Consider the following 27818-nt stretch of genomic DNA (forward strand, 5'->3'; position numbering starts at 1 on the left):
GGAACAGGAAAACTGGAGAGTTTCAGATGAGATTTTGCAGACGTTTAGACCATCCCAAATGACATGCATGGGAAAAGTCCTTTTGTTCCAGTAAGCAGGATACTGGGGCCAGGGCCAGCTAGAGATGCTATGAAAAGATAAAGGGTCCTTTTGTTCTAATGAAGTCCATCAGAGACAGTGACAGGGTTCTTAGGGCTGGGGCAGCAGCTGAGATTCCTTCACTACCATCATTCTCCATTCCATACCAGACAATTTTTCCTCTTACCTTCTTTCCTCATACTCTTACTCATATGTTAACCCAGTTAGAAGAGTGTCAAGAAAATTGGGACATTGTTGGTGAAGTTGTGGAACTGATTCTGGAGAGCAATTTGGAACTATGCCCAAAGGGAATCAAATTGTGCATACTCTTTGACCCAGCAGTGCCACTGGCCTTTATTCCAAGGAAACCTTAGAGAAAAGGACCTACATGTGCAAAAACGTTTGTAGTATCTCTTTTTTGTGGTGGCAAGATACTGTGGATGCCCATCAGTTGGGGAATGACTGAATATAGGAATGTTATGGAATATTATTTTTCTATATAAACCACCAGCAGACTGATTTCAGAGAGACCTGGACAGACTTGCAAGGATTGATGCATATTAAGAGCAAGATTGTGTGATGATCAACAGTGGCAGACTTAGCTCAGATCAGCAATTCACTGATCCAAAGCATTTCCGATAAACTTTGGATGGAAAATGCCATGTGCATCCAGAGAGAGAACTATAGGCAGATCGAAACATAGTATTTTCACTTTTTGTTTTCCTTCTATTTTTTCCCTTTTTCTTATTCTTCTCTTCCAACATGACTCACAATGACAAACATGACAAACAATGAACCTACATTTATAACCTAAAGTTTACTTTTAAGTAAAAAGAAGGGTAACTATTCCTGCTCCCACTCTTTCTTCGAGCAGTCATTTTAAGCTCTCTGTGCCTCAGTGTTCTGTACAAGACGGGCCCTGCCCTTTCACAAGGCTTGGTGAAGACGGTGCACGAGGAGTCCAAACCCAGCTTTCGTACGGTGGAGCTCAGCGAGGAAGGCTCCTTGCCCAAAGGCGCGGAGCAAACTGGTGACGGAACTGAACTAGAACCCAGAGCTCCGAGTTCTCCGGGGAATGTGGGTTTGGGATAGCTGCCCCTTCTGGGAAGAAGGCTCAGGGCTTTCCGAGGGAAACTCCTGCTCCGGTACTCCCTTTTCCCTCCCTCCTCTTTTTCCTTCTCCTCTCCCTCCCACCTCTCATCCATCCTGAATCCCCTCAGCTCCCCACAACTCAAGTCTCGCGACACGTGCCGCGCACCCCGAGGTCCCCCTCCCTCCGAGCCCCTCCGCTGCTAAGGGCGGGGGAGGAGGGAGGAGAATGTAGCGAAGGCTGCTCCTCGAAGAGGGAGCGGGGGCGGGGGCCGGGGTGGGCCCGGGATCTTCGCGAAAGCTCCGCCCTCCCTCCTCCCCCAGAGTCTCCGCCTTGCCTCGGGGGAGGGGCCGTGGGGCTGACAGGCCGGGCCAGCCCAGGCTCAGGACTGAGGCCGAGAGGAGGTGAGTGTCCTGGGAACTCTGAGCTGAGTGCGGGGGTCGGGGTGGGCTGGGGCGGGGTTAGCTCGGAGTGAGAGCGGCGGGATGGGAACGCAGCCTCGAGGCGGGGACGGGCAGACTCCTCCTGGCTGGGCCCGAGAGGCCTCGGATCCTCGTGCGGCTCCCGGCCTCCCTCCAGCCCCCGCCGCTGTCATCGTCGCGTCCCTAGAGGGATGGGGTGGGGATCCTGAGGATCAGAGCCACAAGCGAGGCCCGCGGGGAGAAGGGGGGAAACGGAGGTGATGTTTCACTCCCGGGCCGCGACCCCCAGGGTCACGACCCCCCGAAGTCAGGCCGAGAGAGCGCCCGGAGCCGGAGCTGGTGTTGAGGAAGGCAGGGACCTTCGTGGGAGGTGTCGGGGGCCCCGGCTCCTCCTCCCAGTCCCCAGTCCAGCCCTAACAGTAGAGATGCCGCGTTAATTGGGGAGGCCGGGGAGCCAATTTCCTCTCCTCAAGCCCTGGGGCAAAGTCTCAGCACAGCCCCTAGGTTTCCTAACGGGTAGCATGGAGATAAAGGTCTTTTGCCCCGGGCTGCCCAGCCGGATGAGTGAAGATAAAATACGGCGCTGTGCGTCCCCAGTGCCCCATGCCAAACAAAAGGCTCTCAGTAAATGTGAGCGTTAGGGGTGACTCCCTTGAGATGGTAGCTTTGCTTTCTAAAATGGTGGCTTTTTCCGAGTGATTCTGCCAGAGAGGGAGAGAGGGAGGGAGCAGAGGAGGCGGTGGGGCCGGGAGCCCCCGCCACCACCAGGCCCTGTGCTCCGGTATGCGGCCCCCGGGGTCGCTGGCAAGCCCACGTTTTAGGGATTGGTCTTCTCCTTGGGATTCCTTTGAGGCTAAAATGCATCGTGGAAAATGTAGCAAAGTCCAGTCGGGAGGTCTGGGGGGTATTAAAGGAGGCTTAGCTGGGGCAGGCTTAGCACTTGGCCTTTCTCAGCTAAAGAGCCTTCTGAGATCCCTTCCAACTCAGGTCGATTTGCGTGGGAAAAGATGGTTCTTCCTCTGGCTTTAAATTGACCTTAAAGTTCTTGATCAAACCAGACTGAAATTCTGGTATTCACTATTTTGTTGCAACCCGGTCTTGATCTTGTCTGGCTTGCGGTCCTGGCCTGGGGTGATTTATCTGCTTGTCTAACAAATTGTGCTTCTATATGGTTTATCCATCTTTTTTTCCCCAGACTTCAAAATCATGCCCCCTGGTGGATACCTCTTCCTTCTGCTCCCCGATTTGATCCTTTTCACTTCTCTTTGCAGTGTGGTTTTCCTCCTTTAGAGGAGAGGTTGGTTTCTGCTCCTTGAGGGCAGAAACTTTTTGCTGGGACTTATATCACCAGCATTATTATTGCTAGTAAGTGCTTAATAAATGAAAATTAATTAATAAAAATACATAATAAATGCTTAATAAATGTTTGTTACTTTGTTTTATTTTTTTGAGGAAGAGTGGGGAATATAGGTCTAGCCAATTAATTGACATACTAGAAATATTTTAATACTTGAAGAAGTTAACTTGTAAGTTGGTTAGTTGTACTTATATTGTCCTTTTGCACAGATAACTCTTCCCTACAATAAAAAGGACAAATCTCTTACTTCACCAATTTTAATAGTAAATGTGAAATTATTTCCTTAAGTCTTTTTTTTTTTTCCTTGTCTTTTAGAGAACACAATGTCAGCTGAGGGACAGCAACAAGAACAGTTGTCCCAGTCAGATCTTTCCCCATCATCAAATTCATCTAGTTCGTTTGAGATAATAGACATGGATGCTGCTAGTTTGTATGAGCCAGTGTCTCCTCACTGGTTTTACTGCAAAATAATAGATTCTAAAGAGACGTGGATTCCTTTCAACGCTGAAGATTCACATCGGCTAGAAGAAGCTTATGGTTCTGGTAGGCAGAGTATTAGTGGCTTTTGGTAGATAATAAAAATTCTTATTTATTTCGCTCTTTTCAGTTTAGAATCATAAGATCACAGAATCTCAGAGTTGGAAGAGACTTCAGATGTCATTTAATCTTAATTTGTACCTGAACTAGAAATTCCTTTTACAGTGTGTTTGAAGAGTTGTCACCTCACCCAGGGCTTCTTAAACTTTTTTCTACTTTCAATCCCTTTTCACCTGAGAAATTTTTACATGAATCTGGGTATATAGGTATATAAATTAAACATTTACTGGCCACCTCTACATCCAGGTATAAGACCTGATATGGGGTTGTGAACCACAGTTTAAGAAGCTCTTGAAGACCTCCTTTGAGAAGGAATTTTGAACATCTTAAAACAGTCTATTCTAATCTTGGACAGTCCTAATGGTTAGGAAGTTTTCCTCAGTATTGAGCCTAAATTTATCTCTCTGCAATTTCTTATACTTATTTTTGCTAGTTTTGTACTGGAATGAAACAAATTTCATCCTTTTTCTACACAGTATTCTACAATACTTCAGGTATTTTAAAACAGTGTCACTGCCCCCTCAAATCAGCTTTAGTTAAACATCTTCATTCACTTTCTTCCACTGGTCCTCAAATGGCATGGTTTTTAACTTCCATTATGCTAGGTATCCTTGCCTTCTCATTTTCCAGTTTTATCAATGTTTTTTTCTGTAATATGGTACCCCAAACTTAAACAGATTTAAGCCAGGACTGTTACTTTTCTTATTCTGGGAAGTATTATTCTGTTATTGCCCATAAAATCATATTAGGTTTTTTTTGGCTGCCATCATGTCATTTTGACTTACAATGAGTTTGCATAATATACAATATTGAAATTGATAGATCTTTTTTACCAAAGCTGTGTCTGACTATATGTATCCTCCATTTTGTGTTTTTGAGTTTGTTTCTGAACCCAATGGTAGAACTTTATATTTACTCCTATCAACTTTTATTATATTAGATCAGTCCATCATCTCATCCTCAAGAACTTTTAAAATTCTCAGTCTTGTAATTATTTGTTAGCTGTCCTGCCCAATAGTGTGCCATCTGCAGAGTTGATAGACATACTCCCTCCATAGTTTTACCATTAGTTTATCACTAATAAAATATTGATCAAAACCAACAGTGGTTTACAAAGCATTTTCCTCATATCCTAAATTAATATCCTAGTTTTTTAAGTGAGGAAACAAGCCCAGTGAAGTTAGGTGACTTTGTCCACAGTCAATCTAGTTAATAAGGAGATGAGTTGGAATGAAACTCAGATCTTCTGATTCCCAAGTTAAAAGTTCTTTTCATCTACTTGAACTATAAATAAAATAAAACTTTTAGTAAATAATAATTAACATTTTTAATATTTCATATTTCAAAATAATTTGAGAATGTTACATTTTCATGTTAGACCACCAGATGTTCATTACATAGAATAAGGAAGACCTGAGATTCCATCCTGCCTCAGCCTCTCTCCTTCCCTTCTTCTATAAAAGGGAGATAATCATAGCACCAACCTTACAGGATTATGAGGATCAGATGTGATCCTCAGATATATCAATACTTTGAAGAGCAAATACATTATATATATCAAAACCAAAATAAAAATTACTTTTATATCATATACACACATATAAGTGGTTTTTATTTTTATTTGTTTTTGATGGGAATCTTTAGAAAAATTTTATGTACTCTTCTGCCTTCTTGAATTGAGCATGTTGATTTGTTCTTGGCTTGGAAATAATATAACCAAGCTTAAAACTGAATATAAATAAGGGTAAATAGGATCAGTAAGGATTTGTGGGCATCTGCTTAGTAAAGTATATGAGCTTTAATTTTGTGACTTTTTTTTTTCTTAGAAATTTTATTTCCTTCCTGTTTTTTGGTTTTGTTATGGAAAAGAGGCATGGTTGTCTTGTTTAAAACTTTTGTTTTCATTATTTGAATTGAAAATAATACTTTTTTAGAATTTTACTCCTTTTATTTGAAAAAAAGCATCTTCCCAATTTGTTTTAGTTTATCATATCTTTAAATATAAGATTCTTATTTACAAAAATAAAGGTTTCTTTAATTATTAAAAACCTAGATTTTCTAGTTTCTGTGCCATTTGAAAAAATCAATTTTGGATTCTTTAGATTAGGATAAAAATTACCCAGAGTATAATGTCCCATTAATTAAGGTAAAAATCATGTACTCATAGCAGTCACAAATTTAATTTGTATATTCAAGCAGGAAATTCAGAAGGGAAACTCTTATGTTTAGTTATTTTAAAATAAACAAATTTCTTGTGTATAATTATCCAATGAACAGAAAAGGCCACTCCCTATTCTCATGTGCAATGTTTGGGTAATAGTTTGTACCTCATAGAATCCAAGAATGATTACAAGGAAATTTGTAGTCTTAGAGATTATTTTATTTAGTATCATTCATATCAGCCGATAGTGTGATGGATTTGCAGCAGCATCCAGAGTTTAATGTAATATTATAGTATAATCTTTTTTTTTTCTATTGTTAAATGTGTTTTTCTTCCCCTTCCCATTTTCCTATTAGAAAAAGATTGTAATGGAAAAGTTGTTCCCACTGATGGTGGCCGATATGATGTACATTTGCAAGAGAGGATGCGGTATGCTGTGTACTGGGATGAGCTAGCATCAGAAGTGAGACGCTGTACCTGGTTTTATAAAGGAGACAAAGACAATAAATATGTTCCCTACTCAGAGAGTTTTAGCCAACAATTAGAGGTAAGCTGCTTCACACACAGCAACCGTTTTCTTTATCTTTTGTCTTTCTTTAATTTTTTACTATCTTTGCATCCTGAGTTGTCAGATTTTGAATCACCTCAAAAATCATAGTATAGTACCAGAATCAAATCTCCTTAGCATTTTTCTTTTTAAGTTAAATTTGAAAGAAAATTTTATTTTTTAACTTTTAAAAAAGTTTCAAAAATATTATGCATTTTTCTTACCACATGGTCATTCTTAATGTCTATTACAATTAACCTGTGGAATAGATTCTTTATGTCTTTTTCTTTCTTTGTATATAAAACTCTGGAATTATGTTATATTGAAATTAATAGGTTTAGTAAATTGTACTGTACTCTAGCAAGATTCTTGTGCCTAAGTTGTTTTTACTTGAAATATTATTCTAAGAATGTAATGAAATGTCTTTCCTTCTAAGGAGACCTACATGCTTGCTGTAACTCTGGACGAATGGAAAAAGAAACTTGAATCTCCAAATAGAGAAATCATTATATTACATAATCCAAAGGTAATCAGAAACTTTCTCTGATATGAAAATGTGGAAATTTGAGGTGTGAGAAATGTGGAGGTCTGAATTAAGAGGCCGCTACATACAAAGTATTACAAAACTCTCTCAGTGGTCCTCAAAGTGTAGTCCAGAGAATAGTTGGGGACCCTTTCAGAGGGTCTACAAATTCAAAATTATTTTTTATTTCTAATATAGTAAATAACTATAAATATAACCCATGTGAACAAAAACTCTTTGAACAGATCCTCAGTAGTTTTTTAACAACATGAAGATATTGAGAACAAAAGTTTGAGAACCACTGCATATGGTTATGCCTTCCATATGTTGTAAAACAATGAGAGTAGAGTATCTTTTAGATGAATGCAGGAATTTGACAGTTGTATGTAACTATTTTAATTATATTCCTGTTACTCCTTCAGCCAAAATAAAGAAATGAGATTTTACTTGTTTGACTCATTTCATTAATATAGAAACACGTTATTTACTACTGACAATGAACTTATCTTTTATACTATCTACCAAGACTCAGGTAAGCATCCTTATTCATTTCTCCAATACTTTCCCCGTCTCTGCCTCTGCTTTTTTCAGATCTATGTCTCATTTACTTAGGGCCAGCTTCTCTCTTCCTTTCCCAGATAACAATTAATTAATTTGATAAATTAATTGCATTGCTATACTGAGGGCAGAACCTTATGAAGATTCTGAGAACCCTCTCCACACCAATTCTAGACTGCTATGAACATCTTAACAGTCGTTTTCTGGACATAACTGCTTATTCTTTGGTTTGCAGTATTATATAAATTAAAATAAAATTATTTAAGATAGTACTAATAAAATTAGTATAAAATTACTAATATCTATTGGAAGAATAATCTATGAAGTTTACTTTTAAACTTTTAAAAAACTTTTAAAAACATTTTGATATGTTTGCTCTGTGCAAAATCTCAAGGTTCTTGTCTCAAGGAATATTAGCTATCTATCAATTCCTGTTTTTGATGCAGAAGTGTAGGTTTGTGATATGTTAGAAATTATGGCTTTCTCCTTTGCAAGATAGAAGTTCTCAGAAGGATAAATTTAATATAAACTGTGCTCATTTCTTTGATATTTTTGTTTAAGCTGATGGTTCATTACCACCCAGTGGCAGGATCTGATGAATGGGGTTCTGTACCTACTGAACAGGGGCGACCCAGAACCGTGAAGAGAGGAGTTGAGAACATCTCTGTTGATATTCCTTGTGGTAACTTTTGCTAATATATCTTTTTCATATTTATCTATTTTCTAAATTGTGATCTTTATATGTAGCCTTAGATTTCCCTGATGCATGAGTTTTTAAAAATAGTCTTAAGGTAAATGAATTTATTCTGATAAAAGATCACCATTTGCTTTTATGTTTTTTCTGAACTTAAAAAAATAACAGATAAAATCAGTTTCCATATACTAAGTACAGGAAAAGGTATATTACAAATGTAGCTGTGAATCTTTACCACTTATGTATGATTTTTTTTTCTCATCCAATGTATACAAAAATTTAACATTTATTTTGAGAGTTATCTCTGCTTCTCTGTTTCCTATTTACTTTTTCCTCTTTTTTTTTTGCATGTAAAAATTGATTCAGTAATCTTTTTTTTTAGAAATAGCTTCTTATTTTCAAAGAATAAGCAAAGATAGTTTTCAGGATTCATCTTTGTAAAACTTTGTGTTCCAGATTTTTTCTCCTCTCTTCCCTCTATCCTCTCCCCTAGATAGCAAGTAATCTGATGTACAATTAACATGTACAATTCTTCTTATACATATTCCCACAATTATCATGCTGCACAAAAAATATCAGATCAAAAAGGAAAACAAATTAGAAAGAAAACAAAAAGCAAGCAAATAACAAAAAAGGTAAAAATACTATGTATAATTCACATTCAGTTCCCACAGTTCTCCTGGATACAGATGGCTTTCTTCATCACAAGTCCATTGGAATTGGCCTGAATCACCTCATTGTTGAAGAGTCACAACCTTTTTCTTTAAAAAATATATGCATAATCAAGCAAAATTAAACATGTGTGAAAATGCATCTTTCACTTTTCACCTTGAATTCAACACTTCACTTGTTGGGAGATGGGATAGATAAAATATTTCATTACTGGCCTTCTATAATTACAGTTGGTTATTGCATTGATTGAGTTGTTAAGACTTTTTTAGTTGCTTTTCTTTACTGTGTTGTTTTTCTTGCAGAGCTTGTTCTCTGAGTTCTCACAAGTCTTCTGATGATGTCTTTCACAATAATAGCAAAGTCAAGAAGGGAGGTACTTGGGAAGGAGAAGTTCAGTTTTGGACATAATGAATGTAAAGTGTCTTCGTGACATGTGAGATATCTGCTAGGAAGTTCAAGAAGCAAGAATAGAGGGCAGTAGAGAAGTTAGATTGGATAAATAGATCTGAGAAAGATCAGCATAGATATGATGATATTATTAATTAAATAATATTTAGAAAGTCAAGAGAAGTGGGCCCTAAGGAATAGCTATGATTATTGTTTATGACCTGATTAACTCTAGCAAAGAAGATTAAGAAGGAGTTCTTAGACAGGTAGGAGGAGAACCAAGAAAAGAGCAGTATTACAAAAACCTAAAGAAAAAACAGTATTAAGGAGGAGAAAGTGCTCAATAGTGTCAAGGTTGCAGAAGAGGAGAGAATTTTAAAAATCCATTAGATTTAGCGATTAAGAGATCATTTGTAACTTTGGAGAGAGCAGTTTCAGTTGAAGCATGGGACCAGAAGCCATATTACAAGGTTAAGAGGGGAAAGAAAGTGGCGGCAACAACTTGTAGGCACCAATGGTTCAAGTAGGAGTTTTGGGGAATGGAGATGTGGTCATGTATATAGGCAGTGGAGAAGTAGACAGATTAAAGGCTAGTGAGAAAGAGATGATAGGAGATTAAAGCTTAATGAGAGAAATAATAGAAGAGGCAGTCTGCTAGAGAACATGGAATAAAATGGGTTCACTTAGGCATGTGGAAGGACTTGTCTTGCCAAAGAAAAGGCTCACCTGTTCATGTGATGCAGGGTTGAAGGAAGAGACAATGGCAGAAAGAATATGAGTGATGTGAGATAAGGAGGAAAGAGGAAGAAGAAGCTCTTAGTGAGTGGCCTAATTTTTTTTTTTCAGTAGAAAAAACCCCTAGAATATAATAACATTAGTGACTTTTTTGACCATAATTCCAAATTGATTTCCAGATTGATTATAACAGTTTACAGTTCTACCAATCATGTATTATCATGCCTATTTTCATACATCCTTTCTAACAATTGTAATTTTCACCCATTTGATGGATGTGGATGGAATGTGTGTTTCTCTAATTGCTGGTGATTTGGAGCATTTTCTCATCTGTGTATTGATAGTTTGGGTATCTTCCTTTGAAAACTACTATATCTTTTAACCATTTATCTGTTTTGGAATGGCTCTTGTTTGTATATATTTGATTTGGTTCTATATATATCTTGGAAATAAAACTTTTAATAGGGAAACTTACTGCAAAGATTTTTTTTTCCAGTTAATCATTTCCCTTCTAATTGTAATTGAATGTGCAAAAAACTTTTCAATATTATATAATAAAAGTTGTCCATTTTTAATTGTTAGAGGCTCTATGAGAAAATAGGCACACTAATGCACTGTTGGAACAACTGTGAATTGGTCCAAACCAGTTTGGAACTGTAACAAAAGTTACTAAATCATTAATACTTTAAATTGTTCATATCCTTTGATATGGCAGCCAAGTGGTGTAGTTGTTAAGAGTGCTGAGCCTGAAGTCAAGAAGATGCCTCTTCCTGCATTCCAATATGACTTTGGACACTTACTAGCTGTATGACTCTGGGCAAGTCACTTAACCTTGTTTGCTTCCGTTTCTTATATATCAAATGAGCTTGAGAAGGAAATGGCAAACCCTTCCAATATCTGTCAAGAAAATCCCAAATAGGGCCACAAAGAGTTGAACACAACTGAAAAATAATGAAACAAAAAAATCCTTTGATCTATAAATACCACTATTAGGTTTATATACCCTAAAGAGATCACAGACAGAAGGGAAGGACCATTAAATATAAAAATATTTGTAGCAGTTCTTTGTTATAACAAGTAACTGGAAACTAAGGAGTACCTACTATTTGGGGAATGGCCGGACAAATTATGGCATATGACTATAATGGAATACATTGTATTATAACACATGACAAAAGGGACAATTTCAGAGAAACCTGGGAAGTCTTGTATAAATTGATGCAAGGTGAAGTGAGTTGTTCTAGGAGAGCAATTTATATAATGACATGAAAACAATTTAAACAATAATGACAGTGCTGTAACAGCAAACAACTTTGAAAGCCTTAAGATTAAGAACCCTGATCAGTGCTACTCTAGTTCCAGAGTTCTGATGATGAAGCATGTTCCCCTCTTGGCAGAAAGCTGATGAACTCAGATTGCAGAAAGAGAAGTACATTTTTGGACACAGCCAGATGTAGACATTTGTTTATTTTGTTGTCTCTACATATGTGTTACAAAGGTTTTGTTTTTTTTTCTTTGGGGAAGAAGAATGGAGAGAAGGAAGGGAAAAGCAAGGATTAGTTTATCAAAAAAGAAAGTGGGGGCAGGCACAGTAACAGAAGGAAGGCCAGAAGGAATCATAGACAAACTCGACAACTTTAAATGTAAATTATGGAATTTTTTATATACTTAAAAAGAAAAGCAAGTTGTACATTATTAATATACACTTTTTTAATGTAAAAAATGCCTGCATTTTCTGAGATCATCTCTATTGTTATTTGATCATAAACTTCCTTTATTTAGTTGGCAATATTTTTTTCCTTTTTCTTCTCATTTTTGCATGATATCTTTTAATAGCTAAATCACTTATCTCAGAATAGATCTTGAGACACACAAACAGATGTACATATGTGCATTTATAGATATTGCTCTAAAACCAATTTCTGCTAGACTGCTTTTCTGATTTTCTTAGTTTTTTGGGCATATAAGGAGCCTCAATAGTTGGGATCTTTGAATTTATTGAACATTATACTTCTCTCATCTATTTGTACTTAATAAAAATGTTTCTTTTTTAAAAGTTAAGTAGTCATATGTAATAGTATTAGACTACATTTATATAATACTTTTAAAGGTTTACATAATTCTTTCCTCCCCGTTGTCCTAAATTAATTTGAAAGACACAAAAAAGTTAAGTGACTTATAAGCGTCATACTTGTAAGTATCAAAACCAGAATTTCCAAGTTCACCTTTCTTTCTACAACATTGAAAGAATAACGTTGAAAGCTAATAACAGCCTTATTTCCAGGAAGTGACTATTCATATTAAATGTTTTTGGTGTTCCTTATGACACATATTCTAGATAGTTATTGATTATGTAAAAATGGTTTTTAAAATGACCTTGATAAATGTTCTTGGCTGTTTTCTTACTTTACAATTAAAATGATTATTAAGTGTCTTTCCTCTTGCTTTGGAATTGGCATTACTATGTTATAGAGTTAAGTCCTTTTGGATGAAAGACTTGGTACTTTTACTGAAACTGCTGAGAATTTTGATGCTGATCTGATAAAGTCTTATCTTGACCAAGATAGAGCTCTGTTTTAGCATAGTTCCTTATAATATATGTTATTTGTTAAAAATAACAGAATATAATCAGTTTTCATAATCAGTCATATAAACTGGTCTTTTGATTTAATTTCTAGGAGAACCCTTAAAAATAGATCATCTGGTTTTTGTGGTCCATGGAATTGGACCAGCTTGTGATCTTCGATTCAGAAGCATTGTACAATGTGGTAAGTTTGCAAAATATATGTATGATTGTATTTCATTTTTTTTCCTGTAGTTTTTTAAAAATAGGATTTTATTTTTCCAAATACTTGCAAAGATGGTTTTCAACATTCATGTTTTCAAAATCTTATGTTCCAAATTTTTCTTCCTCCCTTTTTCTCCCCTCTTCCCTCTGCTAGATAGCAAACAATCCAATATAGGTTAAACATGTGCAATTTTCTTTTTTTTTTATTATAGCTTTTTATTGACAAACATATGCATGGATAATTTTTCACCATTGACCCTTGCAATCACTTCTGCTCCAACTTTTCCCTTCCTTCCCTCTACTCCCTCTCCTAGATGGCAGGCAGTCTCATAACATGTGCAATTTTCTTAAACATAATTCCGTGTTCATCATGCTGTGAAAAAAAAATCAGATTAAAAGGAAAAAAACACGAGAAAGGAAAAATAAATAACAACAAAAGAAAAGGTGAAAATACTATATTGTGATCCACATTGAGTCTCCGTAGGTCTCTCTCTGGATGCACATGGCTCTCTCCATCACAAGTTTATTGGAATTTCCTTGAATCATCTTATTGTTAAAAAGAACCATGTCTATATGATTGTATTTTTTAAAGTGTTCAGAAGGTATGCCTGCAGGCTGTGATAATAACTTGGTGGTATAATCAGATTTGGAAGAGTTAAAGAAGACAGCTAGCCGAACAGCCAAGCTTCTTAACTTAGAAATAAAATGCTATTGAATCTCTTAAGGATAACACATGGATAATAGATAATCTCAATTAGTACATGATGTATGGACAAATCCTAAATACTTAGAAGCATGGTTTTTCTGTCTGAAATAGCATGAATGTTGGTAGTGGTCAAAATCAAAAAGAAAAGCTTTAATGAAACTCTTTGGTAGGGTAAGATTTCTTATAGATTCCTTTAACAAATTTTTTATTTTAAAAGTAGTTTGTTCTTTTTGAAAGGAAGTCAAAATATACAATTAGGCAATCAACATTAAAACCATCTATCTTAAGCAGGGTGATTGTGAGCTGAAATTGTCTTATGGAAGATTGGTTTATGTGACAAGTATTCTCCAACAGCTATGTATTTTATGTTTCACTTAAAATGCTTTTAAAATAGATTTTCGATAGCTTGAATTTTTACATCACCTACATTTCCCACTTTATCCTTTTGTAGTAAAGGATTAAAAAAAGGTTCTGCAAAAATTAACCAATATCAAAAATGCCTGACATTATATTTAGTCTTCCACAGCCATTCTCCCTGACAACTACAAAGAAGCTAGTGTTGAGGGGATGGAGAATAGTATTTTTTTCATACTTGGACTTTTTTTGGGTGGGGATCAAGCTTGGTCATTATAATCTTGAAACATTTAATTTGATGATTTTATTGTTGCTCTTTTTTTTTCCCCTTTTAAGTTGTCACAGCATTTTATATATTTGTTTTCCTGATTCTGTTTACTCAGAATGATAAGAATGATTTCTTGTTAAATAACTAGAAAATATTAAAGAATTTAATGATAGGGCCCACTGACAGTTAGCCATATAAGTTATGATGATTTATTTAAATAGATAAATTTTCCTTCATCTCTAACTACTTCTCCCTTTTCCTACTAAGGGAAAGTATCTGTTGTGAAGATATGATGTCATAAAGTAAAAAAAAAAGCACTTAAAAATATAATTGGATAAGTGATCAATTCAGAATAAATTTTTCCCTCCCCAGTTAATGATTTCCGTGGAGTTTCCTTGAATCTGCTACAGACACACTTTAAGAAAGCTCAAGAACAGCAACAGATTGGCCGGGTAGAGTTTCTTCCTGTCAACTGGCATAGCCCTTTGCATTCTACTGGTGTGGATGTGTGAGTAAAACATTAAAATTTTTGAAACAGTTCACTGTGATTATCTACTTATTAAGACACTTAATGTACATTTGTAGTAGGCTTTTCTTCTATTGATTAAAGTATCTAAGGATATTTCTAGCATTAATAGAAGTCTATTATGGATCTCTTAGCCAAGGCTTCTTAAACTTTTTCCACTTGTGACTCCTTTTTGTCCAAGAAATTTTTACATGATCCCACATATATAGGCATATTAAAAAGGTATACAAATCAAACATTATGCTAATAATAAATCATAATTTTATGCCCCCCACATTCAGTTACGAGACCCCCATATGGGGTTGAGAAACAAAGGTTTAGAAGCTAGGTCTTAGAGTAGAGAAAAATAGATTTCTATGTTTCTTGAGGATCAAATAATTAAATTTTGAACCACTCACCCACCTACTGTTACTTTATCTACTGCGCCACCTAGCTTATGTTAAAAAAATTCTTATTTGATTCAATGAAAAGAAGTTATTGTATCATCTTGGAACATTTTGGATTGTATCATCACCACATATCCCTGTACCTATATTGGCTCCTCAACAACATTGCTAAACAAGACTTGCCTCTCCAGTACATACACTCTTGCTTTCTTATTTTTCTTTATTTCCATACATTTTAGTAATATATGTTAAACTTTTAAAGAAGGTAAGATATTCCCAACCTTGAAATAAGTAACACTAGAACTATCATTGACAGTCTGATAGTTAAGGCTTTTCAAGTAAACAGCTAAATATTTTGAGTGCCCCTTGAAAGGTAGGATAAGGACATCAGTTGTGAACATGGGAAGAATGAATAGCACTGAATGTACCAGATCATCAAAAGGTGAATTGCTTTTTCAGCCTTGCTTTGGGTGAAATTTAGCCTTCTGAATCCTGTTTTTCACTTCTTCATACCTGTTATCTTTGCTAATTATTGTCAGCATATTCTTTTTAGATAGATAACTCACATTCTTTCTTAAGTGAGCTGCAGTGAAGGACTACTTCATTTTGACACTGATTGTGCTGGAAACAGTAAAAATGAGTTTTTTCTAAATGAGAAACTGAGACTGGTTGATGTCTGTCTCTGCCACATCCTGGCCCTCCTCCTCCCATGAGCATCCTTCTTTTTACTCTTGGCTCCTCTCAGCTGCTCCTGACTCTTAGAGGTTATGTCCCATGCTGATGAGCCCTGGCCTTGCCTTCTATTGACAGAAGTTGGGAGCCCTTTCCAAAGAAGATGCTGCTTGTTGCTTTCTTCTTTCTTGTCTGTTAAAAAAAGGACTGAGAAGTCACTTTCTAAATTTGGGAAATGGCGTCTCTTTAGGAAAATCCTTTTCCAGTTTAAGTGCTCAAAACAAATTGGTTTCTGAAAGATAACAAGGGATTGACTACAGAACTATTATTTGGGTCTCCAGGTAAAATCTCTCTTCTGTTTTCAGAGACCTGAGGAGAATTACTCTGCCCAGCATCAACCGCCTTCGGCACTTCACCAATGACACAATTCTGGATGTCTTCTTTTATAATAGCCCCACCTACTGTCAGACCATTGTGGACACAGTTGCTTCTGAAATGAACCGAATATACAAACTCTTTCTGCAGAGGAACCCTAATTTCAAAGGGGGTGTATCCATAGCTGGCCATAGTTTAGGTAATAACAACAACAATAAAGGTTCATATTTATGTTTTCTTTTTCTTTTCTTTTTTTTTTTTAATTTTGCTCAGACAATTGAGGTTAAATGACTTGCCCAGCATCACACAGCTAGGATGTGTTAAGTGTCTGAGGCCACATTTGAACTTGGGTCCTCCTGACTTCAGGGCTGGTGCTCAATCTAATACGCCACTTACCTGCCCCCATATTTATATTTTCATATATTTATGTACTTATATTCATATTATATTTCTATTTCTTATATGTGTTATCTCAACTTATCCTTAAAATGCTGTGGGATAAGTTGTGCAAATATTAAGACCAATTTACAGATAAGAAAAATTAGTTGGTCTGTAAACATTTATTAAATGCCTGCTATATGCCAGATACTTTGCTAAGTGCTGGGGATACATAGAAAAAAAAAAAGACTAGACAATCACTGTCTTCTAGTTCAACGTAATGGGAGACAACATGCCAACCATGGACAGACAGACAAACCACAGGTGACATTGGAAACTGAGGCTAAAAAAATGGATAAATGATTAGCCAAAGTCACACAGCTAGTAAGACCACAAGCTAGACCCAGGGCTTTGATCCCAAACCTAATTCCATTTTGTACACTACAGCATTGTCTCCCAATACTTTGGTGAGTGTTCTCCTTTGGATCTGTCAAGTTCTGTATTGTATAGCTGAAAGGCCAATGTGAAGTATTTGGAGTAGGCATTGGAATATGGGAGAAAGGATTTTTGCTTTTCAGATCTATTTATAACAGGCCATTATCTTGTTTTTGGCTTTTTGGTAAAATAACAAAGTAGGAAGTGCTACTACTGATTGGATTTTTCCTGCTTTCTTCCTTTTTGTTTTTTACAGGATCACTTATATTGTTTGATCTTCTAACAAATCAAAAAGATCCTTTGGAGAATAATGACAGTGAAAAGGTAAATTACTTTTTTAGTGGTTTAGTTAGTAATATTATTTCGGCCTTTAGAATCTGGTTTCTGGATTGAGGTCAGTCTGATCAAGTTTAAAAGCATTTCAATTTCAATAAACATAAATATAGGATTTACTTTATCTAGTATCTTTTGGTAGAAAGGTAAGCTATTAAATATATGCTTTAGTTAATATGATAAATATTTATGGGCTTAGCTAGTTCTCAGCTTGTAGGGATGTAAAAGGGAATTTAGACATCATTTAATGTTCATTCCCCATACTTTGCATATGAATAAACTGAGTATTGTGTAAATGGACTATTTATAAATTAGTTCCTATTTTAAATGAGCTAGGCAAACTTCCTGTTTTTTTAAAAAAAAAAATACTGCTACAAATTCTTTTATAAAGTAAATCGCTTACTTTTGTTTTTGCCATTCATCTATCACCTTAGCACAAATTATATTACTTTGTATTAGTTATCTTTAATGTTTTCCCAAATTAAACTATAAATCCTATGAAAACACAACAATTATTGTGTCTGCTTTTTTATTTTCCCAGAAGCTGTTACATTGTAGTTGCTTAATAAGTATTTGTTGATAATGAAAAATTATTTTAAAAACAGAGTAATTACATTCTAATTTGTATTTTGCTTACATCTAGGTTCTCATATCTGTGTTGTCCATATAAAGAACCTGAATTTGATAAGTTTCTTTATGATATTAATAAAACTATGTTAGCATGATATTTGATTGCTAACAAATAAAATATCATTAAAATATTAATGCCAATATAAATATCAGTAAATTAGAACTTGGTAATTTAATATCATAAAATGTGATATTTTCACATTTTAAAATGATTTCTCACATTTTGTTTTTAATTCAACAAACATTTCTCAATTCCAAAACAACATTCCCTCCATCTCTTCCTCATCCCACCCCAATAGAATACATTTCTTGAAAGGCTGGTTCACTATTTAGCTGAAAGGATGTTTTTTAATTTTTTTTATTTTTGAGAGTATAAAACTAACTAGTATTTGACTAGAGTTTTTATTGTCTTTCAGTTATTTACTTTATGATTTTCAGGTTACTTCAAGGGTTGTTTTGGATCAGGGAGATACACTGGACCTAGAAGAAGATTTAAAGAAACTTCAGCTCTCTGAATTCTCTAATCTCTTTAAGAAGGAGAAAATAGATAAAGCAGCTCTGGTAAAAATCTATTGACTAAGTAGTTATTACCTTGTATTGTGTTGCTTCATTATTTTAGTTACTTGCCAATGTCGTTGAGTAATCCTTATTGAATGTCTATAGTATATTTAGCTGAGTCCAGAATCTTTAGAGCTTTGTCAGTTATATCATCTTTGTTATTTTTCAGGATTTGTTGGGTGCTCACATGTGTATATGTATGTAGTTTAATGTTCCTTATTCCTTGGAAATTTAAAGTCTAAAACAGACAATATGTAGGCATAAAGGGATATTCACAACTTTGTTGTGATTTTTAGTATTCTAATATTTATTTTTAGAGAACTGATATTTTTATGAACTTAAGTAATTCAAAAGATCCAAAAGAATTTTTATCATTTTGGAGGGATGTTCCTCTCCAACACAAAGCTTTAGGGAGAGAGTATTAATGAGAATGGTATGTGCATCTAGTAGCCAACCTTCTATGGACAAGTATCTTCAATTAGGTTAGTTCTTGGAAGACAGATACTCAGCCTATGAATGGGCCCTTACTTGAATCTTAACTTTTCAGGATTTAGCAGATTTCATACAATGGAAGAATTCAGAGTTATTTCTTTGTAGTGATGGAGGATCAGCAGAGAGCTTAAGTGTAAATTTTATACATATCTGTGTATTTTTATTCCGAATATTTTTGTTTTTTCACTAAGAAGAGGTGCAAATTGCTAAAATGTCTTTTTAAAATGTGAAGTCATATCCTTTTTTAGCATATATTTTTGATAATAGTACCTTCTTAAAGTCAAATCTATATGTGATATTCTGGATATTATTTTGTTGCTTTTTTATCTTTGGGTAGTAACTGGGCAAGAATATGACAGTCCAGTTCTTAGGGAATGAAGGTGAAGATAGAATCTATTTTCTCTACTTTGTTGCATCACTGAATGTCCACTTCTGCTACCTCCACAAGAATAGATGTCTTCTACAGCAAAATAGTGATATTTTTATCATTGTAACACTGACAACTTATAAGTTTAAAGTACTCTTTATATTTCTTTTGTTATCCTCATGAATGAAACTGATATTGGGGAACCAGAGGATTACAAAATGTACATATAAAATAGAAGCAAACATCCTAACCCATGTAGGAAGCTAGATTCTGTTTTCTTCAAGGGATTTAATACTTGTCATATTTACCTAGAAGTGTAAAGCATTTAATTCTCTGTGTTTAGGCTTTGTGTACTGATAGAGATCTTCAGGAAATGGGAATTCCTTTGGGACCAAGAAAAAAGATACTAAACTATTTTAAGAACGAGGAAAACACAGAGGTAATGAACTTATGTTGGGCTAAAAATCTTTCTGTTGTTTGGTGATGTATCTCTGTCATATTGTTAAGTTGTCAAATCCTTCCGTCTGGCAGATTCTTTATTCAGTATAGAGATATGATATTCTGGTTTTTGATTCTCTTTGGAACTCGGTCTTCTGTACCTCATCCACATCTACTAAACATGTTACCATTTCCAAAATTTTAATCTTTCACCTTCTTCAGCCAATCTTGGATTTCTTCAGTTGTTGAATGTTTCCCAACTCCTCAGAAATTGATTTGATTCAGTCTTTAAGTTTTTAATTTGGCTTTATTTTCTTGTATTATGTTGTTTCATTTCTCATGCCAGTGAAACATATTAAAAACTCTTGTTTTGGCAGTTAAAGTAGTTCAGAGAATTTCCTGGTAAGTACGCATTTCCCACCCAGTTTTCCTTTATTTTTTTTCTGTCATCTATTTTCTTTTTTCAGTTCTTTATCCATTTTTCTTTATCTATTTTTCTTAGCTAGTTCATTAATGCTTTGCGAATTCTTGCCTGGTTGGCTATTCAAATTTAAACAACATTTTGGAGTATATACAGAGATATTTGAGCATTACTATCAGGCAGCTGTTTTCCTATCTTGTTTTCTAAGTGTTTTTTCCCTCTTTTGGGCATCATTTCAATAATATTTTCCTTTTTGTTTCACTGCCTTTTAAAAGTCAAAAGTAAATCATTTATCCTTGGGCTGATTCTCTTGCAAGGCACCTCTAAGGAATTTGAAGGTTTTTTTGTTTTAAATTTCTCAGGGTATTAATAAATCGAATCAGCAGTCAACTTTGGGAAGGAATTTACCTGTACTTTCAGAAAAAATCAAAGACTGCAATAGTACTGATGGTGCTGGAAATGATGAATATTTGGATATTAGCATTGGACAGGTAACAACAAAGTTCTTTTTAGGGAGCATTTTGAACAATAGATGTTCTAGAAACAAAGACATAATTTGTGAATGGTGTTTTTCCTCCTCACCCTACTGTCCCAGGCTTCTGTGAAATATCCTAGGCTAATTTACAAACCAGACATTTTTTTTGCCTTTGGATCTCCTATTGGAATGTTCCTTACTGTCCGAGGACTGAAAAGAATTGATCCCAACTACAAACTTCCAACATGCAAAGGTTTCTTCAATATTTATCACCCTGTAAGTACTTTCTAGTTATGGCTTTATCTCCATCACAGTCATTTTATGGTCACCTGCTATGTGTCAGATATTTGAGATACAGAGACTAAAATTCTCAATGAGCTTACATTTTATTGGGGGAGTCAACATATACTTAAATATATACAAATTACCCTCCAAGGTAATTTGGGAGGAAGGGGGCTAAAGGAAAGCAGTGCCATTCATATTAAGGTGGTACTTCAACTGAGTTTTGAAGGAAACTAGGTATTTTAAGAGATGGAAATGCAGAGAACACGCATTCCAAGTAAGGGGACAGAAGATAGATTGTTGTGTGGGAGGAACAGCAAGAAGGCCAGTTTGTCTAAATAAGGGAATATGTGAATAGAGTATAAATATATAAAAGGCTGAAATGGTAAGTTAGAACCTGGTTGTGACTCTTTAGTAGTGGAGGCAACTAGAAAACTGTGTTAGCCTGTTGGATTGGTTTGCTTCTTTCCTTCATTATTCTTTTGAAATTACTGGCCTGGAAAAGACTTACTTTCTCTTTTTTCACCTTTCTGTAGTGAGCTTGTGACTGCTTGTCTTTTCTTGTCTTTCTCTGGCAGCAGTAAGTCTAGCTATTGCTTTTCTATGCAGTTTGACCCTGTGGCATATAGAATTGAGCCAATGGTGGTTCCAGATGTAGAATTTGAGCCTATGCTGATCCCGCATCATAAAGGCAGGAAAAGGATGCATTTGGGTAAGGCTGAGTCAAGGACCAGGGTCTTTTAGAAGTGGTGGAGTAAACCATGGACGTGGCTTCTGGCCTGTTTCTTCGGCTTTGTGCTGAATACTCAGGTGCTTATAATTCCTTTACCAATGTTTGTTTTAGAACTGAGAGAAGGCTTGACCCGGATGAGCATGGACCTAAAGAACAATGTGTTGAGTTCCCTACGGATGGCCTGGAAATCTTTTACTAGAGCTCCCTATCCAGCCCTTCAGGCGACAGAAGCAGCTGCTGCAGAGGAAGCTGAGCCTGAGCCTGAACCAGTTCCTGAGAAACCCAGTGGTTGGTGGAGCTGTATGAATGGTTTCTGCTTTAGGCTGGGGAATTCGGTTACCATGGGCTTTGGGGTTTTTGCTTCATTCTTGTTTGTTAGCTTCTGTAGATCTTGATAGCCACAAGTTATAGAAACAGGGTGTGGAATCACTGTCTAGGAAATAATAAGCATGTTGTATAGTTATAAATTCCCAACTATTTCTTACCTGAGAGGTCTTAGGGTGAGACTTTTGAAAATACTCTTCTCCTAAAAAGGATCATTTTTTTGGTACTTGTTAAATAGTTTCTTCTGCCTTTGTTCCTGTAGTTTGTCGTAAATTCTAGTTCATTAGGCTAACTCTGGGATACTCTAGATACTATTCTTTGTTAATTCCATGGCCCTTTGCCTTTAGTCTCTTTTCTCACTGAGCTTTGGCAGTGTGTAGATTCGTTTTGTGAACTAGAAAACCCACTCTCAAAAGTAGAGAAAGTAAAATGGCTTGAGTAGAATGAACTCCAGTGCTTTAAATCAGGGATCAGCAAATTATGGTCCACATGTCAAGAGTCCATCACCTGTTTTTAGATAGCCCGTGAGCTATTTTTTACGTTTTGTTAAATGAACACTAAAAAAAGGGGGAGAGTGGGGTAAAGCGGGGAAAAATTAGAACAAAAGGTTTTGCAATTGTCAGTGCTGAAAAATTATCCATGCATGTATCTTGTAAATAAGAAGCTGTAATAAAAAACAATAATTTTAAAAATCCTAACATTCTACAGTTATGAGACAAAGAAAAACAGGTGACAGAATGTAGATTGGTGACTTCTGATTTAAGAGAGACCAGTGGGACTGGAGAAGAATCCTTAAGGGGGAGGGGGGAGGATTAAGAAAAAGAAAGCTGAGAGGAAGCTATTTCTTTATACAGAGAACAACAATTTAACTGTAAATAGGAGGGTTAGAGTAAAAAGAGAAAGAGATTAAAAATTTGTTTGTTCTTTCCTTGGTTTGTGATATCTAGATGTTCAAGCTGGAGACTCACCTGTGGCAGATAAAGAAGAAGCTGCTTCTATCAATGTTGGAATGCTGAATGGGGGCCAACGCATTGACTATGTGTTACAGGAGAAGCCTATTGAAAGCTTTAATGAATATTTATTTGCTTTGCAAAGCCATCTCTGCTATTGGTAAGCTAAGTATTTTCTTGTTCTCATTTACATAGTTTATTGTCTATGCAGTGAAAAAAAAGTTTTTTGGGGGCAATCTGAGTTAATTACAGAAGAACCAGACAGTAGATACTTCTATGACTGAACTGATTTTTCCTTATTCAGCATAGGTTATAGAATAATATTAGTGGTTATTATTTTTAAAAACTATAATTCTCTTCATTTTTAATATATTTGCTTATTTGATTGGCACATAGGGTTAATGTTACCTAATTTCATTTCCCTGAATTGACAATTTAGCTTCACTCTTTTATAAATGTGTGCTATTTGGTGGTCCCAAGAACTAGTGAGGGTATTGAACAAACTAAAGAAAATCCATCACTGTTTTAGAAAAGTAGATAAAAACTGACGAATTTGTAGTGGTAGCTTCTAAACAGATCTTCTGAAGCACTATACCTTATTGAAACTTTATAATGTCCCAGTATTATTTCTGCACACATCAGGTGCTAAATTAATGTTTAATAAAGCATGTAGACTCATTAAGTCAGTTTAGAAGGCATTTTGTCTAGCTAGATTAGAAAAATCTTTTTAAAGTCAAATTAAGAGATAAGACACAAATTATTTTGCAAGAGATGGCAATGTGAACCATAAGAATTATGTCCAGGTCCATTTACACCATTTTTCTTTAGGAACTAAGGTCTGACATTTTTTGGTGAATTATCTTTAATGGTGTTGATATTATTGCTTACCTCTATAGGGAATCTGAGGATACGGTTTTATTGGTCCTTAAGGAAATTTACCAAACCCAGGGAATCTTCTTGGATCAGCCTGCCCAGTAAAAAACACCATCTCTACTTTGTCTGTGGCTCCTTAATGTAAGATTTCAAATTATCGCCTAGGTTCTTTATATAAAAAACTCCAGAGTAGTAAGTATATTTTGCTGCCACCTTCATCACCAAGATTTAGGCTATTGATAATTTTCAGAGGTAGTTAGGTCAAAAACAGTCTGTGTATTTGTATTATTATTTTCTGGAAATGTAATTTTTAGGATATTGACAGGATATCATAGTTTACAACACTTTGGAGCAAGTAAAGAAACTTGTTTTGTGGTGATTTAAAATTTTCAGATTCACAACTAAAAAATGTTTCTGCTAATTGTTGCTATATGGTGATCTCTCTTTTCCTTCTCTTTTTTAGATGGACACTGAGGATTGCTTCTCTAGAAAACTCACCTTTTTTGTTTTCTCTTCCTGAATTTGGCTTGCCTCCTGCCCACCATGGGGAGGGAGAATTGGCTTCTTTTGGAAGTGTTATGTATACTTTTATCACTGGCTTCATATGAAAATGATTATCCTTTCACTATAGCCAGTGGTAAGAATATTTTTACTCCTCAGTATCTTTTCTTTATTGATGACAGTATGTAGGCTGCAAAGTAGACTTACCTGTCCATATTGGGTTTGAGTAAGTAGAGAACTTTTTCTTAATTGTTTGGAAAAATCCCTTGTTTGTGACTCCAGGCTAACAGCTGGCAGGATGAGTGTAGGTATTGTTAGTGCCTAGTTCTGGGGTAGTAATGAGATAACTTGTATTCAGAGTTGCAGTGCATATGTACCCTGAGTCTGAATGGCGTTGTCATAGAATAGTTTTTGAGTGGCCAAAACTTCACCGAATTAGTGTTAAATCAGGTGTTATGTCCAAAGATGTCAGATGTCTTGGAATAGTGGTTTCCCATTCAAATAGAAAAGGATCCCTGCCACTCATATTGACTTAGAAAACCACAAATTAACATTATGTTGTATTTTTATTTATTTTGATGTTTCCCAATAACATGCTAATCTGACTTAGGTCTCATTTGGTCTCATTTGGGTGTTCTGCAATCCTGTTTGATTCCTGTGTCTTAGCAACTTCTTTTCCACTTTATACCTCCTGTTGAGAAGCTCAGGATACAGTTTACTGGTCATTTAATGTAATATTTCCAGTAGTACTAGGCGATGTAATATAGAAGGTGAGGTTAAAAATCCTCAAAATAACACACTAAAAATTGATAAATGCTATTCAGGTTCATGCACTAAAAAAAGTAAAATGGGAAGTCTTGCTAACCATTTAAATGAAACTGAAACTTTGTAAAATTTCTTGCCAAACCCAGTTGGGTGAGAGTGGTATTGTTTGAACTCTACAACTATGGCTAGGATGCTATTTGTAAACTGCCACTTTGCTCTCTCCACTCTTCTGAGTGCTTCTTAGAAAGGCTCTTGGCAGGCTGTGTTGGCTGAACAGGTGCTTTGGAGCAGCATTCATGTAACTCATCCTGCACTGTAGGGCCTCGGGGGCCAATATGATAGCCTGGCAGTATATGCACACTGCCAGCTGAGCCTGGAGTGGCCTGGCACTTGTGTGAAGGCAAGTGAATTCATGTGATAGGACCATTGGCAGTGAGTCCCTGGTTTTAAGGTACCTGCCTAGTTGTGAATACCTTTCTCTCCATGGCTTGGGTATTGCTGCCCTGGGTGGGGTTTCACTGTATTGCAAGTTTCTTTATTGTCTTTACTACTTAAAAAACTACCACACTCCATTTCTCAAGTACTAGAAGCAGAAAGGCTTTACTTAAAATTAATTTTTATGTATTGCAGTACTAAGGCTAGGATCATTTCTTAATATATCTTTAGAGTAGCAATGGCCTTTATAGAGAAAGGCTAGCAGGCAGGGAAGCTCCCTGGCAAAGGGCCATCCTGTGCTCATCTTAATGACTGAATGAAGAGAGCAAGACAGAACTTGCTTGGCCGGTTCTTATCCCAGATTGCAAACAAATACTGACCAAGAAACATTGAAATTTGTTACAGGGGATGTTGTCTATAATGTTTATTGTATAAATGTGATGAGTTTGAACTAAATATTGGTAAAGGCCTCAGGAACCATCCAAGTTGTGCATTAAACAACTGCTGCGGCTAATGTGGGTTGTGCTCTGGGTGCTGAGCAGCAGGTCACAGTTGATAACCAAGGGACAAGATCCCTTATAACCAAAGATGGAAAAGGTATAAATAGGATAGCTGAGCTATAATCAATCTCTGTACCAAAAATAGGAACTATTAGTGAAAAAAGAATGTAAGAGCTTTGTCTTTTGTCTTACCCACCTGTGACTTATCATGTATGTATGGTGTGTATCTGTTGGCTGTCATTAACCTTTGACTTAACTTTATTTGTATATGATTTGCACTATTTACAATTCATCATGTGCAATTTCTTGACCAAGCCTGAAAAGCTTATTGAATCTGTGCTAAAATCCTTCCCAATGCAGTGACATTTTGCACATATTCCTGGCAATAGAATTAGTACTGCTCATTTTAACAAAAGCAACCGTTTGCTGCATGGAATAGCTAACAGTTCTGATTGGCTTTTCAATTTGGGGCACTTTTGAAATGTTTTTTATAATGTGAACCTATATAAAATTCTTTGCTGAATTCTGAAATAAAACCTTACTCACAGATCTAACTGTGTATTTTATTGGGTTTAATCTGCTTTTCAATAAAGCTATATCCTGTTTTTAATTGCATTTTAATCTTAGGACTGAGCATTCTCTAAAACACAGTATGGAATAATTTATGAGTTGTGGGCGATTCTCATCGAAAAAGGACATTTACTTAAGTTTTCTACAAAAGTTTGGGTACACTGCTTTGCTCATATCTACAAAAAACAGGCAGAATTAAGAGGCTGATATTTTTCTTGGTGAAACCAAATTATTTGTGCCAGAAAAACATAGACATTTAAAATCCTTCATGTAGTTAAGGAAGTGTAAACTTGTCACCATTCAGAGGAGACGTCTTGTCCATTTGAACTGTTCCACTATAAGATTTTCACACTATGGCTTGTTATTGTATTGCCTTATGTACACATTAGGAAGTTGTGCATTAATATTTCACGACTTATTTAAATCTTAAGCATCTGTAGTATTTTCTTTAAAAAATTGGCATTAGGAATATAACATCTAATTTAAACTTTTCAGTATAACTTTTATCAAATGCCTTTTCTGATTTCAATTAAAACTTGAAAATTACCCATGTTTAAAATATTTGAACCAACTGATGTTTGAATTCTTCTATTTGCAGTATTCATAGAGGCATTATCAGAAAAGACTAAGTACTTAGCCAGGCTTTCTAAAGAGGTGTCTACTATATGCCAAGGCAATGGTTTTCCAAAGTAAAAATTTAAGGTAGTCTTTTGTCTTAAACATGGGTCTTGTGTTATATTGGACTTAGCCCTTTTTCAATCTCTTGACAATGAAAAAGTCAGTGCCTCAAAGAGCCTCAATCACATTAACAGAGGACACTGACTACCATTTATATATGGTAAGACTATGTATTCACTGGAACAATAAGTTAAAAAGTAAAAATTTCAGTTACACTAAATAAAAATTTTGGTCTTTTTTTTTTTTTTTAACCCAGTTGCTTGGTTTGTTTTGCTGTCTGTCACATTAACTAAGACGATACTTAACCTTTATAGCATCATGACCCACTTTGAAAATTTGTAACCTTTCTCAGAATAACTTCAATAAAGATCCAATTTTTTTTCCACCTAAATTCATAGACCTCTGAAATCTATGGACCTCAGTTTAAAATACTAAAAAGTAAGTATTTTACACTACCTTTTAAAAATATCTCTTTCCTTTTTTCCCTCTTCAACTCTTATAATGAATAAAAGAGCAGGAAAAAATTCAGCAAAATCACCAACACCTTAGTTAGTTGTGCTTTGCATACTACTTTGTCAGGGTAATTATTAAGAATAAACTCAAACACCTGAATTAAACATGAGCAGTAGCAAACCTATCTCTTGTCAAACACTTTAGTCCAACAAGAACTTTAGCAAAAATAGCACGTGGGTGATTTTTTTATTGATATAAAAATCAAGATCGGAGGCACAAAATACATTGAAAAGGGCATTTTCTGGTAAGAAAATGCAGAGACATACTTTAA

The 27818-nt window shown here is 35.5% G+C and overlaps 1 protein-coding gene across 7 annotated transcripts; it reads left to right on the forward strand.

Moving 5' to 3' along the window:
* Positions 1–1331: 1331 nt before the first annotated feature.
* DDHD2 (DDHD domain containing 2) lies at positions 1332–26335 on the forward strand. Of its 7 annotated transcripts, none has more exons than XM_051975526.1 (18): positions 1430–1572; positions 3263–3490; positions 6062–6252; positions 6689–6778; positions 7895–8015; positions 12500–12589; positions 14310–14445; positions 15887–16095; positions 16966–17033; positions 18111–18233; positions 19433–19528; positions 20311–20439; positions 20544–20699; positions 21315–21417; positions 21550–21738; positions 22710–22872; positions 23609–23726; positions 24049–26335. In XM_051975526.1, exons 2-17 carry the CDS (start codon positions 3271–3273, stop codon positions 23688–23690), a joined length of 2166 nt encoding a protein of 721 aa, XP_051831486.1. In that variant the 5' UTR covers positions 1430–1572; positions 3263–3270; the 3' UTR covers positions 23691–23726; positions 24049–26335. The 7 variants fall into 7 exon arrangements, 6 of the variants coding, with proteins under 6 accessions (XP_051831491.1, XP_051831488.1, XP_051831489.1 ...); XM_051975527.1 differs by having other exon boundaries at positions 1431–1572; positions 21550–21726; XM_051975528.1 differs by lacking the exons at positions 21315–21417; positions 22710–22872; positions 23609–23726; positions 24049–26335 and having other exon boundaries at positions 1429–1572; positions 21550–21642.
* Positions 26336–27818: the final 1483 nt, after the last annotated feature.

The sequence above is a fragment of the Antechinus flavipes genome, chromosome 2 (assembly GCF_016432865.1).
Source record: "Antechinus flavipes isolate AdamAnt ecotype Samford, QLD, Australia chromosome 2, AdamAnt_v2, whole genome shotgun sequence".
Classification (NCBI taxonomy): Eukaryota; Metazoa; Chordata; class Mammalia; order Dasyuromorphia; family Dasyuridae; genus Antechinus; species Antechinus flavipes.